Here is a 13,802-nt window from a genome sequence, read left to right on the forward strand (position 1 = left end):
GTGTGTATTCACCCACCTGTGATAAGCACAGCTCTTCCTTGCATCAACAGCATGTCTAATCCTCAACCCAGAACCACAACCAGAAGCTGCGGGTCAGAAGGAGAAGACCACACCTGGAAGGGCCACAAAGCACTGAGGCACCCCAAGAGCCCAAAGTTCCCTATCATGGCTGTGATCATTGTATACAGAGAAGAGAAATACCGGAATTCACTGTCAACGCTCTACATTCTTCAACACTGGCAGGCTGGTCGTGCCCTTCTTACTCTCCTGTTATGACTAAGGTATCAATATCCTGTCCCATTGGCTCTTTGACATGTGTACATCAAGTGTATCCTCAACTCTGAGAAGACCAAACTCTCTGTAACCCTTTGATTAAAGTAAACCCCACCCCTATGTTACTGCCAGCCAGGAGCCGCAAATCAGTGGTGTTACAGTAGTATATCTGGAAACAGGGATGGCTCTGAAACCTGTTTTGTACCAGACATCAGAGATGTAGTCAGTGCACACCGTAGGAATGGAAAACATTTTGCAACAAATTATTTGACTAGTTCAGGAAGGTCCCTCCCAATTGCATCTAGTTTGCTTCCTAGTGAATACACGGTTTAGGGTTTAGCCGGGGTAGGCCGTCATTGTAAAATAAGAATGTGTTCTTAACTGACTTGACTAGTTAAATAAAGATGAACAAAAAAATAAATGTCCTTTTGGAAATTATTCAGACCCCTTGAATTTTTTCTAATTTTGTTACAGCCTTATTCTAAAATGTATTACATTGTTTCCCCCCCCTGAATCTACACACAATACCCCATAATGACAAAGCAGAAACAGTATTTTTTTGTTTGTTGCAAATAAAAAATAAAAATAAATGAAATATCACATTTGCATAAGTATTCAGACCTTTTACACAGTAATTTGTTGAAGAACCATTAGCAGCGATTACAGCCTCGAGTCTTCTTAGGTATGACGCTACAAGCTTGGCACACCTATATTAGGGGAGTTTCTACCATTCTTCTCTACAGATCCTCTCAAGCTCTGTCATTCAGAGACTTGTCCCAAAGCCACTCCTGCGTTGTCGTGTTGGAAGGTGAACCTCCGCCCAAGTCTGAGGTCCTGAGCACGCAGGTTTTTAATTAACATTAAATTCTCTGGCAACAGCCCAGGTGGACATTTCTGCAGTCAGCATGCCAATTGCACACTCCCTCAAAACTTGAGATATCTGTGGCATTGTGTTGTGTGACAAACTTGCACATTTGAGTGGCCTCTTATTGTCCCCAGCACAATGTGCACCTGTGTAATGACCATGCTGTTTAATCAGCTTCTTGATATGCCACACCTGTCAGGTGGATGATTATCTTGGCAGGATTATCAGGGAGAAACATTCATAAACAAATTTGTGCACAAAATTTGAGAGAAATTTGCTTTTGTACATATGGAATATTTCTGGGACCTTTTATTTCAGCTCATTAAATGGGACCAACACTTTACATGTTCCGTTTATATTTGTTTTTACTATATAAGGAGAATTACAACTAACAGGGTGGAAAGTAATATTATGGACACAGAAAATATCAAATTCAATAATCATGAAAAAAAAGAGATTAACTACGACTATGTTATCGCTAATATTCCTCGTATAAGTTGATGAATAACACCCAGGGACATGGTAAAACTCCTACATACAGTGGGGAGAACAAGTATTTGATAACCTGCAAAATCGGCAGTGTTTCCTACTTACAAAGCATGTAGATGTCTGTCATTTTTATCATAGGTACACTTCAACTGTGAGAGACGGAATCTAAAACAAAAATCCAGAAAATCACATTGTATGCTTTTTAAGTAAATGATTTGCATTTTATTGCATGACATAAGTATTTGATACATCAGAAAAGCAGAACTTAATATTTGGTACAGAAACCTTTGTTTGCAATTAGAGATCATATGTTTCCTGTAGTTCTTGACCAGGTTTGCACACACTGCAGCAGGGATTGGTTCGGTAGCTATATTGGCCATAACATTCAAAAGCTCACTCACCTAAAATTTGCTGAAACTATCCTTGTCACCATAAAACATATCCCTCATACTGAGGTTCCCAGCTTTGGATTTGTACCATTGTTCACGTTTCTGGAAATGCAGCTCACTGGTTAGTCCCATGGTGGTGGTTGAATTGACAATAGTCCAGTGAAAAACGCTACTCGGCGACTGTGGATTGTGTAAAGAGGTTCGGTGTGTAGAGGATGAAAAGACAATTCATGTGACAACTCCAAAGCACCAATGGCAGACCCCAGCTATTGCCACTCAGTCTCCTCTCTGATGAAACAACCACACTATAGCTCATTTTAAAACCTTGGACAACCCCATAACAAGTTTAAACCATATGACCCGGCTTAGGCGGTGACAGACTTAGCTAGACAAAGTGTTGGTTATATACACAGCACAGGGAGAGAAATTACCACTTGTCTATTTGAGAAAGACAAGCAAGTGTGCTCAGCAAGGGTATAATCATTATGCAGATTCTGTTGCAAAATAAAACGGTTCACCCCAAACAAGTTTATATTGGACAAATCCAGGTAGGTCCCTTCCCGTTTCGTTCTTAAACTGTAAACCGTTTTTGTAATGAATACACCCCTGGTAATCACAGACACACCAAGCCATAAGGAAGAAAAACAGGCACAGATATGAAAACTTTTATTGTATGCTTTGAATAAAAACCCCAGTCCACTGAGGCCCACAGAAGAGGACGTCATGCTGGGTTGAGACAAAACTGTTAGAAAAAATGTACCCAAATAAACAACCTTTAAGTTTGTATATAAATTACATTTGATGCACAGACATTTTAGTAAGTTATTGCATTGTATCCTTGTTGTGTCATGATTTAGTGGCTTGAGCCAGACCCTCATGCAGGCTTCTGTGCAACAATGAGAAATGGAGATACAGGACATCCCTTTGAACTAGGCACTTGATCCTATGGGTGAACCTAAACTCTATTGCCTTGATTCCTCACTTCCTCTTGTCTTCTCAAAACACATTGGCGCAGAAGACCAGAGGTTCCTCCCCTCTGATCTTCTGCTCCAATGTGTTTTGAGAAGACAAGAAGAAGTGAGGAATCAAGGCAATACAGTTTAGGTTCACCCCATCCCACCACACATTCTACTGTACCACCCTTCATCTTAGCTTTTAAGGCTGCGTTTATACAGGCAGCCAATTCAAAAGACCAATTAGTGAACATTATCAGATTTGGGCTGCCTGTGTAAAACACAGCCTAAGACATTTGAGCATCCCCCATCTAATCCAGCCCCATTTAACACTTTCTTTTGACAATCAATATTCTTTCTGTATGCAACTTTTTGAAAAAAGGTGCCAAATTAGTTTTTTGGCAGAGTATATCTGAACAAATTATAATAGGTGACATGCAGGACAAATGTAACATTGTCAAAATAATAGGAAGAGAAAAGACAATTATATGCAGGACTAAAACAGTCTTTATTATGGGATGCATGTAGATGTTTGGTCTCATTTTAAAATTACTTAAAGCTTTCAAAACCTTCATGGGGGCAGAATCCAACACACTTTCCACTACAGTGCATCAAGAGAATAACGATCCTGCAATGGGAATTAACAAGACGTTGGAACTTGGCGTCAACTCCCTTCACTCAATTAAATGTACCGATGTAGACATATCCACACTTCTGAACAAATTTAGTACATTATCAAGCAAAAACCTAGTTCATCAAACAGCACTGTGCAAAAGAGCTTCAGAATACACCAAAATGGGCACAAGTTCTTATAATAATTTCCAATTTTAGTAAACTTTATTTACTTTAACTATTTATTCACTCCATTATTAGTTTAAATGTAGTATTCACTGGCATTAAGGCACAAGAACAATTCATCTTAACTTCCTGAGGACACTAAAAAAAAGAAAAAAGGTAGCTTTGCACCAGCCCAGTTAAACCAGACTAACCTATTAGGTTTAACCAGGCTAGCTTTGCACGGTCATCCCTTCATCTTTAAACAGCATTTGGGGATTTTTCTGGTGCCAAATCCTTATGCATACATCCATAAAATATACATTAAAGAACGATATTCAAGGAATCAAACGAGATACTGAACGTGTACTTTTTAAGACCTGTTCACATGGGGGGGGGGGGGTCAGGTACCATAACATCATTGGTACCATAACATCATTGGTATCATCCCAAAAAGCACCCTATTCCCTGTAAAGTGAACTACTTTTGACCAGAGCCAAGTAGTGCACTATATAGGGAATAGGCTACCATTTGGGACTCAGCCATCCGCAGTTAGCAGAACTGGAATACAATCTCAGGACTCACACAAATGAACAGAATATTATATAAAACAAATTCAATAGTAAAAAGTGCAACTGTGTGTACGTTTCCTGCAAGATATAAAATCCCAAATCTAGCTAGTATTTTCTCTATTTACGTACTTATTTAAATCATGCCGGGTCAAGACAGCATCAGACAACATTCAGTCAAAGGTAATTACTTCCTATCAACCAACCTTCACCCAATTTGTGCCTGATCTTTCAAACCCTGCAAATCATTAGCTTCAACATTGCTATGTAACTAATACCTACTAAGCTAAAAGCAAAGGGCTCTACAATTCATCAAATATTTTACCCAATTTTTAACTGAGCAATTAGGCTGACATCACTTGTGTAGCTTTAGCAAGCCATCAACCACCATGCAGTGCCATGGGACCGAGTCAGTGGCATCGAATCAAGAGTTTAGTCAGGGTATTGTTTCTCTCCGTCAGACATCTCAAGTACTGTTGGTGGCTCAAATTTTTTCTGGCATTCCGGTTTCTTTGAGAGGAACGAGGATGTGGAGTTCAGGATGAGGTTTTAACCAACTGACTGAGTAAGAGAGGTAAAAGGGAATAACAATTTGGAAAACTCCCTAGAAATGTTAGGAACCCGAAATGTGGCCCAATTGTCAGGAAGAAGCATACTTAGATGGCCTGCTTTAGCGAGCTCTTGTAGCAGTTTACATAGATTACGCTAGAGATATAACCGTAGCAAACAGCAGCATTGTACAACTCTAGTCACACAAAACCAGTAGCCTCGAGTACAGGGCAATCTACAGAAAATTAAAAAAGAAAATTAAGTCCTGACCTATGATCCATCTTTCCCTATACCTAGTTATGCACCCAGAGTTAAACTATATCACCAAACCAGAAGAGTATAGCCAAGTACATCTAGCACCATCACTAGTGAAGAGCTGGAAGTAAATAAAACAGAATATCCTTTACAAAAAGTTGATATCTAGCTAAAATCAAACACTGCCATTTGGAGAACATGTATAGCTTGGAGATGTGGGATAGATGGATAGCGAGCGGACTAGGTATAGGTACAGTTTGTGTGGTTGAAAAATACACAGAAAACTGTGACAGACCCCACTGGCTATTTTGTTACATTACAGGTTACCCCCCAAAAATGAAGCTATGTCAGCGATCCTCAGTCATACGGCCCTCTACACCTAACAGAATATAATCAAATACCTGTTACAAGAAGAAGGAAAAAACCTCATTGCTCAAGGACATCCCTCAGAAATATTTGTACATACAATTTAGCAGCCTGGAAATTGTTTTGAAGATAGATGGATTGCATAATTTCCATAATTAAAAGATATGGAAAAGAAGTGGCATTCAAGCAGTCTACCCCAGTGATGTTGACAAATATACAATCTTCATTCTTTTAGTCAAAAGTATAAACAAACTATTTCTAAAGATGAGGCGTTGCCCCTCTGGATCTGTCCTCCAGGTGTACTATGCAGCCACGGTTATCCTTCAGGAAGAAAGGGAAAAATTAGACAGCTTTTTGATGACTTCACTATGGTTAACACCGCTACGCACGTGCACGTATGGTTAACAGAGTTATGTACAAGTGCTTGAAGGTAGGTAGACTATGGCTTGATCTTCATTCGCATTTGCTATATTGTGAATTTTATTTGTAAACTCCATAATTAAATTCATTACGAGGGATAACTTAACTCTAGGATTTTGCAAATGTATATGTTGATGATACCTTTGGCCACTACGGCATCCATCTATACAATAATTAAAAAACATATACATTACCCTGTACTCAAAGTTCTCTGAAAACTCCCGTCCTCTCTGGCTTGTTCGATTGTACCCTCCCCTGTAGCTGTGGCCGCCGTGAGGGGGACCGAAGGACCCTCTGCTGGCGGAGCGACCCCTGCCCCCGCCCATACCGCCACGCCCGCGGTATCCCCCACGGGCCTGACCCCCGTGCAGGGGCATGCCGAAAGTCTCCGAGTTGATACGCCTCTCCTCGGCCCAGGTCTGCCTCCGCTGCCTGCCAATCAGAATTTAGACGCTCAGCCGGGGGTTGGAGGACGCCGACAGTACCTTATTGAATCCACTATGGTCTTACATACAGTATACTCCATATATTATATATCAATAAAGCCACATTGTATAGTATCAAAACATTAGCATGGGATAGAACAGAACTGAGAGACTCACAGTGGGAAACCAGAGCTTCCTCCAGATTTTTCTGCAGCTTTCCTGAAAAACAGAATAGATCTTTATCACGTATTGCCTAAGGGAAGACAATTGTTAAAACAAAATAAAAAGGGACAGAGGTTACCGCTATAAAAACATTGGGGAGAGAGATGATACGGGCAGTTGTAGCCTACCTGCTGTAATCACAGGAGACGTTGTCGAAGAAAGACTTGGACTTGTCGTAATAAACTTTAAGTGTTAGTGCCTCCAGCCCTTCTTCATCAGCGTTGCCCTTGCTGTTCTGAGTCTCCACACTGGAGTTGCCCTTATCCTCCCCGTTCACTGCGGCCTTCTCCGTCTCATCTTGAGAAGAAATGGACACCCAACACATTCACTCCACTATGGCCAATTACTGTTTTGCACATTTATTTATTTAACTAGGCAAGTCAGTTAAGAACAAATTCTTATTTACAATGACGGCCTACCCCGGCCGACGCTTGGCCATCAGAAATACACAGCGAAATAAACTATTAAATTATCGAGTTTACCTCCCAGATTGGAAAAATGTTGTGGTAGTGTCTACAATTTAAATGACTAACAATTCATACATTCAGTTTTAGATATTGTCTAGACTTATATGATCAAGACTTTCACATAGAAATGTCCTTCTTTATGAAAGAAAAGCAAATTGAATATCTCGTACAACGCTGTGCACTACTCCCTTCACAGAACAGCGCAAACTGGCCCTAACCAGAATGGAAAGAGTGGGAGGCCCTGGTGCACAACTGAGCAAGAGGACAAGTACATTAGTGTCTAGTTTGAGAAACAGACGCCTCACAAGTCCTCAACTGGCAGCTTCATTAAATAGTACCCGCAAAACACCAGTCTCAACGTCATCAGTGAAGCGGCAACTCCGGGATGCTGGCACGTCAGGCCAAAGATCTCAATCTTGGTTTCATCAGACCAGAGAATCTTGTTTCTCATGGTTTGAGAGTCTTTAGGTGCCTTTTGTCAAACTCCAAGCGGGCTGTCATGTGCCTTTTACTGAGGAGCAGCTTCCGTTTTGCCACTACCATAAAGGCCTTATTGGTGGCGTGCTGCAGAGATGGTTGTCCTTCTGGAAGTTCCTCCAATCTCCACAGAGAAACTATAGAGCTGTCAGAGCAACCATCAGGTTCTTGGTCATCGGCCTTTCTCCCCCGATTGCCCAGTATGGCTGGGCGGCCAGCTCTAGGAAGAGTCTTGGTGGTTCCAAACGTCTTCCATTTGAGAATGATGGAAGGCCACTGTAGTCTTGGGGACCTTCAATGCTGCAGATATTTTTTGGTACCTTTCCCCAGATCGGTGCCTCGACACAATCGTGTCTCGGAGCTCTTCGGACAATTCCGTGGACCTCATGGCTTGGTTCTTGCTGTGACATGCACTGTCAACTGTGGGATCTTATATGGACAGGTGTGTGCCTTTCCAAATCATGTCCAATCAATTGAATTTACCACAAGGACTCCAATCAAGTTGCAGAAAGATCTCAAGGATGCTTGACGGAAACAGGATGCACTGGAGCTCAATTTCAAGTCTCATAGCAAAGGGTCTGAATACTTATGTAAATCTGGTATCTGATCTTTTATTTGGGATAAATGAGCAAATGTGTCAAAAAAAGAAGAATTGTTTTCACTGTCATTTTGCGCTATTGTGTGTACATTGAGGGGGAAAAAATAATCCATTTTAGAGTAAGGCTGTGACGTAACAAAATGTGGAAAAAGTCAAGGGGTCTGAATAATTTCCGAAGGCACTGTATTATGGGTCTTGTTAAGCACATTTTTACTCCTGAACTTATTTAGGCTTGCCATAAAGTGGATGAATACTTGTCAAGACAGACTCATTTTAAATTAATTTAGAAAAACATAAATCCACTTTTAAATTACGAAGTATTGTGTGTCAATCTAATACATTTTAAATTCAGGATGTAAAACAAAACGTGGAAAAGGTGAAGGGGTCCGAATACTTTCTGAAAGCACTGTAAGAAGACTTTATTCAGTCAGACACCTTTTATAAACTAGTCAAGTTAGCGGTTCGTCAATCAAAGCACAGTAAGTAACCTATGCGCCACCACTCTGTGGCTGCATATGAAACAAGTGAAAGAAAATAAATGTGCCAGAAAATAATAGGCTAAGTTGATTCACAGACAATGAGAGCATCATGTGCTCTCCGTCTGTGTAAAAAAAAAAAAAGTGACTGCAACTATAGCACACACACAGAGAGGGGGGACAAACAGAAGACTGTCAAACCAGCATTGTTTCCCTGTCATTGCTCACTTTGTGACTAACAGGCTCCTGTCCTATCAATAGATTGAACAATAGGCATCTTCTAGCATTCTAGCGGGAGAGGGCTCGGCTGACTTTTCTGACTAGCGAATTGACAAGTAGCCTCGTTAATTGAAGTGGAAAAAGTAGCCGGCTGAAAATTAGTCTGTAATCGTCTGTTTAGCCGACAGACCGCGCTAGTGGAAAACCCTGCAACTTGGCTACATTGTGCTCAGGCTTGCCTCGTGTTAATCTCAGTCCCCTGAAAAAAAAAAAAACATGCTTTGGATGCCGGCCATGTTTTGTCTGTCTCAAGAAACCAGCCTTGCATTCATGACCTGTTCTCAAAAACACTAGGCTAAATCGAGCTCCTTCACCCATAAGTGTTGGATCAAATGTTATGAGGGCCTGATCTGTACAGTTCTCTGGTACCTTTTAGTTTGAGCTTGCTCTGGAACTCCCTGTCAATTTCTTCCTTGCTGAACTGGGCGTTGGCACTCTCAAAGTCGAAGTCCTTCTCAAACTTCATGGGTCCGTCTAGGTGCACGTTGAAGCGGCTCCTGCCGCGTAGTCCACCCCCACGCCTCTGAGGTGGGGGGCCCCCAACTGGGAAACAGGCAGAATAGACAATATTACCACCAGAAACATGTAGTAAACACAAAACAATGATACCAAAAGATTTCTATAATAAGTTACCACACCAAAAGCAGTGCCCCTTGTTCAAAACTGAACCATGAAGAATATGAATAAACAAAATGCAGGAAAATGTCCAGTATATCATAGATTGGTAGATAAAAGCACAGCAAACTACCAATTGACAGAATAAAGCAATGGCTTGCCATCCATCAACTTAAAAAATGTCACCCTAACAGATTTATACAAACAGAAATTCCAGCAGCATATAAGCATGAATAGCAATACCCATCCATACAACAAACCATATTAAAAATCGCCAAACTATGGCGTAACAGAATTACCATAACACACACTAAACAGAGCAGTGATCGCCATCTCAACTTGTCAATCTGCACAGCAATGCAGACAGTTGCAAGCAATGGACCACCGTGTAACCTACTACATACAGCACACAGAATGGTTGAGTTGTATAAACGAACGTGGGCTTGACAGTTTAAGTAAAAGTCACTAGGGCATGCAGTCTGAATCGTCATCGAGCTGAGCACAGAGGACGGTTAGAGCAGAGGTGTTCAGTTAACCTGCAGGCCGTTGACTGGCATCTCTGCCGCCACCTTGTGGCTGCTGCTCAGACACTACTCGGAGTGCTTTCTGGGCCTGGAATGGTACAGTCCTTTAGTTTAGAGAGCTCAGCTCAACCTTAATAAAGAGATTTAGCCCCACACTAGACTTCTACCTATAGAAACAGGCATCATTTGTTAAAATGTTGAAACTCCGACAGACTGTTAGTTAAACAAAATGGCAGGGGTCATTTTTGTTTTTAGGGGTTGCAGCACAACAAAACACACAGGTAAAGCCTCCGATAGTTCTCACCTACGGGGCTAAAGAAAGAATTCGAAAGCCCTGCAGTGGTATGGCGTTGGTGAGAAATGGGCGCGTTGCAGGGCGCACCCCAGGCCTGGTTACTGCGGGCCCCGCTGACGGTCTCACCCTGGTGACGGTGCTGCTGATGGGCATGGCCGGCGGCTGGAGCCGAGGGGGTCGTGCGGCCGGGAGCGGGACTCCTACGGCCCAAGCTGGGAGTCGGAGCGTAGGGGGCCGACAGGGCTGCCTGCTCTACTGTGGGGCTCTTCCTCAGGGGGTCCAGGGAGGGGCTGGTGCGGCCTGGGTGAACAAAGGGTTAGTGTTACACTGGGCTACTCAACACTGCCGAGACATATGAATCAGACTCACTGGTTCATCAAGAGTTACACTTCATGGATATAAAGCTTAAGTGATTAAACGCGTTGAAGGTTGTGAAAAGCATGCCATCATTTTATTGAGAAGAGGCAAAAATCAGACAGTGATAAGGGGGAAATGCCATTATGAACCACTCTAGTATTCCAAAGCAGTATTGGGTGACATTATTATGCTCTCACAAGACTATACATAGGCCTAACATACAGTACCAGTCAAAAGTTGACACAGCTACTCACTATAAGGGTTTTTCTTAAATTTTACTATTTTCTAAACCAAAACTATGAAACACATTTGGTTACTACATGATTCCATACGTTTTTATATTTTGAGATTCTTCAAAGTAGCCAGCCACCCTTTGCCTTGATGACAGCTTTGCACACTTAGCATTCTCTCAACTAGCTTCATAAGGTAGTCACCAGGAATGCATTTCAATTAACAGGTGTCCTTTGTTAAAAAGTTAATTTGTGGAATGTCTTTCCTTCTTAATGCGTTTGAGCCAATCAGTTGTGTTGTGACAAGGTAGGGGTGGTACACAGAAGATGGCCCTATTTGGTAAAAGACCAAGTCTATATTATGGCAAGAACAGCTCACATAAGCAAAGAGAAACGACAGTCCATCATTACTTTAAGACATGAAAAATTTCAAGAACTTTGAAAGTTTCTTCAAGTGCAGTCTCAAAAACTATAAAGCGCTATGATGAAACTGGCTCTGAGGACCGCTACAGGAAAGGAAGACCGAGTTACCTCTGCTGCAGAGGATAAGTTCATTAGAGAGTTACCAGCCTCCAATTACAGCCCCAAAAAATGCTTCACAGAATTCAAGTAAGACAAATCTCAACATCAACTGTTCAGAGGGGACTGCGTGAATCAGGCCTTCATGGTCAAATTTCTGCAAAGAAACCACTACTAAAGTACACAAATAAAAAGGAAACACAAGCAATGGACATTAGACAGGTGGAAACTGTCCTTTGGTCTGATGAGTCAAAATGTGAGACTTTTGGTTCCAACCACCGTGTCTTTGTGAGACGCAGAGGAGGTGAACGGATGATCTCTGCATGTGTGGTTCCCACCTTGAAGCATGGAGGAGGTGATGTGATGGTGTGGGGGTGCTTTGCTGGTGATACTGATTTATTTAGAATTCAAGGCACACTTAACCAGCATGGCTACCACAGCATTCTAAAGTGATACGCCATCCCGTCTGGTTTGCGCTTAGTGGGACTATCATTTGTTTTTCCAACAGAACAATGACCCAACACACCTCCAGGCTGTGTAAGGGCTATTTGACCAGGAAGGAGAGTGATGGAGTGCTGCATCAGATGACCTGGCCTCCACAATAACCCAACCTCCACCCAATTGAGACGGTTTGGGTTGAGTTGGACCGCAGTGTGACGGGAAAGCAGCCAACAAGTTCTCAGCATATGTGGGAACTCCATCAAGACTGTTGGAAAAGCATTCCAGGAGAAGCTGGTTGAGAGAATGCAAAGCAACGGGTGGCTACTTTTAAAAATCTGAAATATTTGTGTTATTTCATAGTTGTGATGTCTACAATGTAGAAAATAGTAAAAATAAAGAAAATCCCTTGAATGAGTAGGTGTGTCCATGTGCCACAAGAAAGGAAATATTCAGGTTAGCCATCCCTTGAAAGAATCCGACTGTGTGCTCTACTGAGGAGTTGTAGGGAGTGAATGGGGTAGATCTACAGCTAGTTTCAAATGAGTTTTAGTTTCACCAAGGTGAGTAAGTAGTAGAACAAATCAGTGTTTCTCTTCCTCGTGTGGTTCTTTTACCTTTTGATACAAGGACAGTAGCGGTACCCAGAGAGTGTGAATCAGTGGGGAGAGCAGCGCCAATAGCACTGCTCTGGGACTGGGTTGCAGCGGAGCTTGTGTCGCTCCCAAAGGAGGAGGGCGGCACTGATCTTCCTGTATGAAGAGGAACAGCAGGTGTAGAGTATTGAGGGCAAGAACAGCACAAGTGTGATGAGTCCTCTCTGATTCCCTTTCAATTATTCTTTTTGATATCTCACATGTGCGATTCACCGGAATCTCGAAGAACCAATTACAAATGTCAGTTGGTCGAAAGGTGAATGAGGTGAGCCCCTCCCATTATAAGGAGCCACTCACCTGTCCTATGGAAATTCTCACAAGAGTACTTCTCTAAGCTCTCCTCAGCACGAAAATATCTGTTTAACTGTTTCGCAAGTGCCGCGAGGTTACGCCACCGAGCGCAGGAATTTCAGCTCTCGTCTTTTGTGTTGAGTAACTTACCGGGAAAAAAATGTTTTGTTGCTTTGTCTCCTGTGTTAGCATGCGTCACAGTGATAGTTACCGAGACTTGGTTAGCCCAGGGTGCAAGACACAAGCTAACTTAGCTAGCTCGCTGGAAAGAAAGCTAAACACATAAGCATTGCTAGCTAACTCAGAAAGAGTTCCCAACCTGCACATAAGGTAGGTACCATATGCACCAATATCTATAACAACCTTAACCCAAGTGCTGGTTGCAAGCTAGCTAACGCCTATACTAGCCCACCACGGCTATAGCATTTATACACAGTGCCCACCCCAGCTAGACATTAGCCGCAAGGCACCTAAGCAGCTAGCACGCGCATGTCAAGGCTAATTCTCAGCAGCCACTATGGACTAGCAGGCCTTTATCCATGAATTAGGGACACAAGAAAGGTACGTGGCTTGACCGCAGCCCAACTGGACTACCCGGTTCAATTAATTATGGCCACTGACACCCCCTCACTCTTGCAGCTCGATGCTGTGATGCTGGCTGCTACTGGCTCTCCCAACTACAGTGGTATTGCCAGATTGGCTAAACTGACCGGTTATACCTCACCGTGCTACGGTCAAGAGACTCTAGACCAAAGAAGCAATGCTTCTCGCACAGCTAGTGAGGTGCAAGCTATGCTATTAGCCCACTAGGTGAACACTAGCTAGAAAACACAAGCCTTAATGGCTAAACATGGACTAGCACACACACGTTACCAATACTTATAAAATGGGCCGCCGTAACCATGGGAAATACATTTACATTACATTTAGCAGACGCTCTTATCCAGAGCGACTTACAAATTGGTGCATTCACCTTATGACATCCAGTGGAACAGCCACTTTACAACAGTGCATCTAAATCTTTTAAGGGG

General features: G+C 42.4%; 1 protein-coding gene across 5 annotated transcripts in view; it reads right to left on the bottom strand.

Annotated features, from left to right (window-relative positions):
- Positions 1-2,667: 2,667 nt before the first annotated feature.
- Positions 2,668-13,802, bottom strand: part of LOC111952106 (protein LSM14 homolog A-like) — a 34,471-nt gene continuing 23,336 nt past the window's right edge. For 2 of the 5 annotated variants that reach the window (XM_023970592.2, XM_023970591.2), the window contains exons 4-10: positions 12,442-12,576; positions 10,290-10,580; positions 9,216-9,389; positions 6,678-6,846; positions 6,505-6,546; positions 6,097-6,334; positions 2,668-5,803 (exon numbers count right to left, since the gene is read on the bottom strand). In XM_023970592.2, coding sequence (XP_023826360.1) covers positions 5,741-5,803; positions 6,097-6,334; positions 6,505-6,546; positions 6,678-6,846; positions 9,216-9,389; positions 10,290-10,580; positions 12,442-12,576 — 1,112 coding nt within the window. In that variant the 3' untranslated portion in view covers positions 2,668-5,740. The remainder of the gene's footprint in view (positions 5,804-6,096; positions 6,335-6,504; positions 6,547-6,677; positions 6,847-9,215; positions 9,390-10,289; positions 10,581-12,441; positions 12,577-13,802) is intronic. The other 3 variants (XM_023970595.2, XM_023970594.2, XM_023970593.1) reach the window with 2 other exon arrangements.

The sequence above is a fragment of the Salvelinus sp. IW2-2015 genome, linkage group LG26 (assembly GCF_002910315.2).
Source record: "Salvelinus sp. IW2-2015 linkage group LG26, ASM291031v2, whole genome shotgun sequence".
NCBI classification, from domain to species: domain Eukaryota; kingdom Metazoa; phylum Chordata; class Actinopteri; order Salmoniformes; family Salmonidae; genus Salvelinus; species Salvelinus sp. IW2-2015.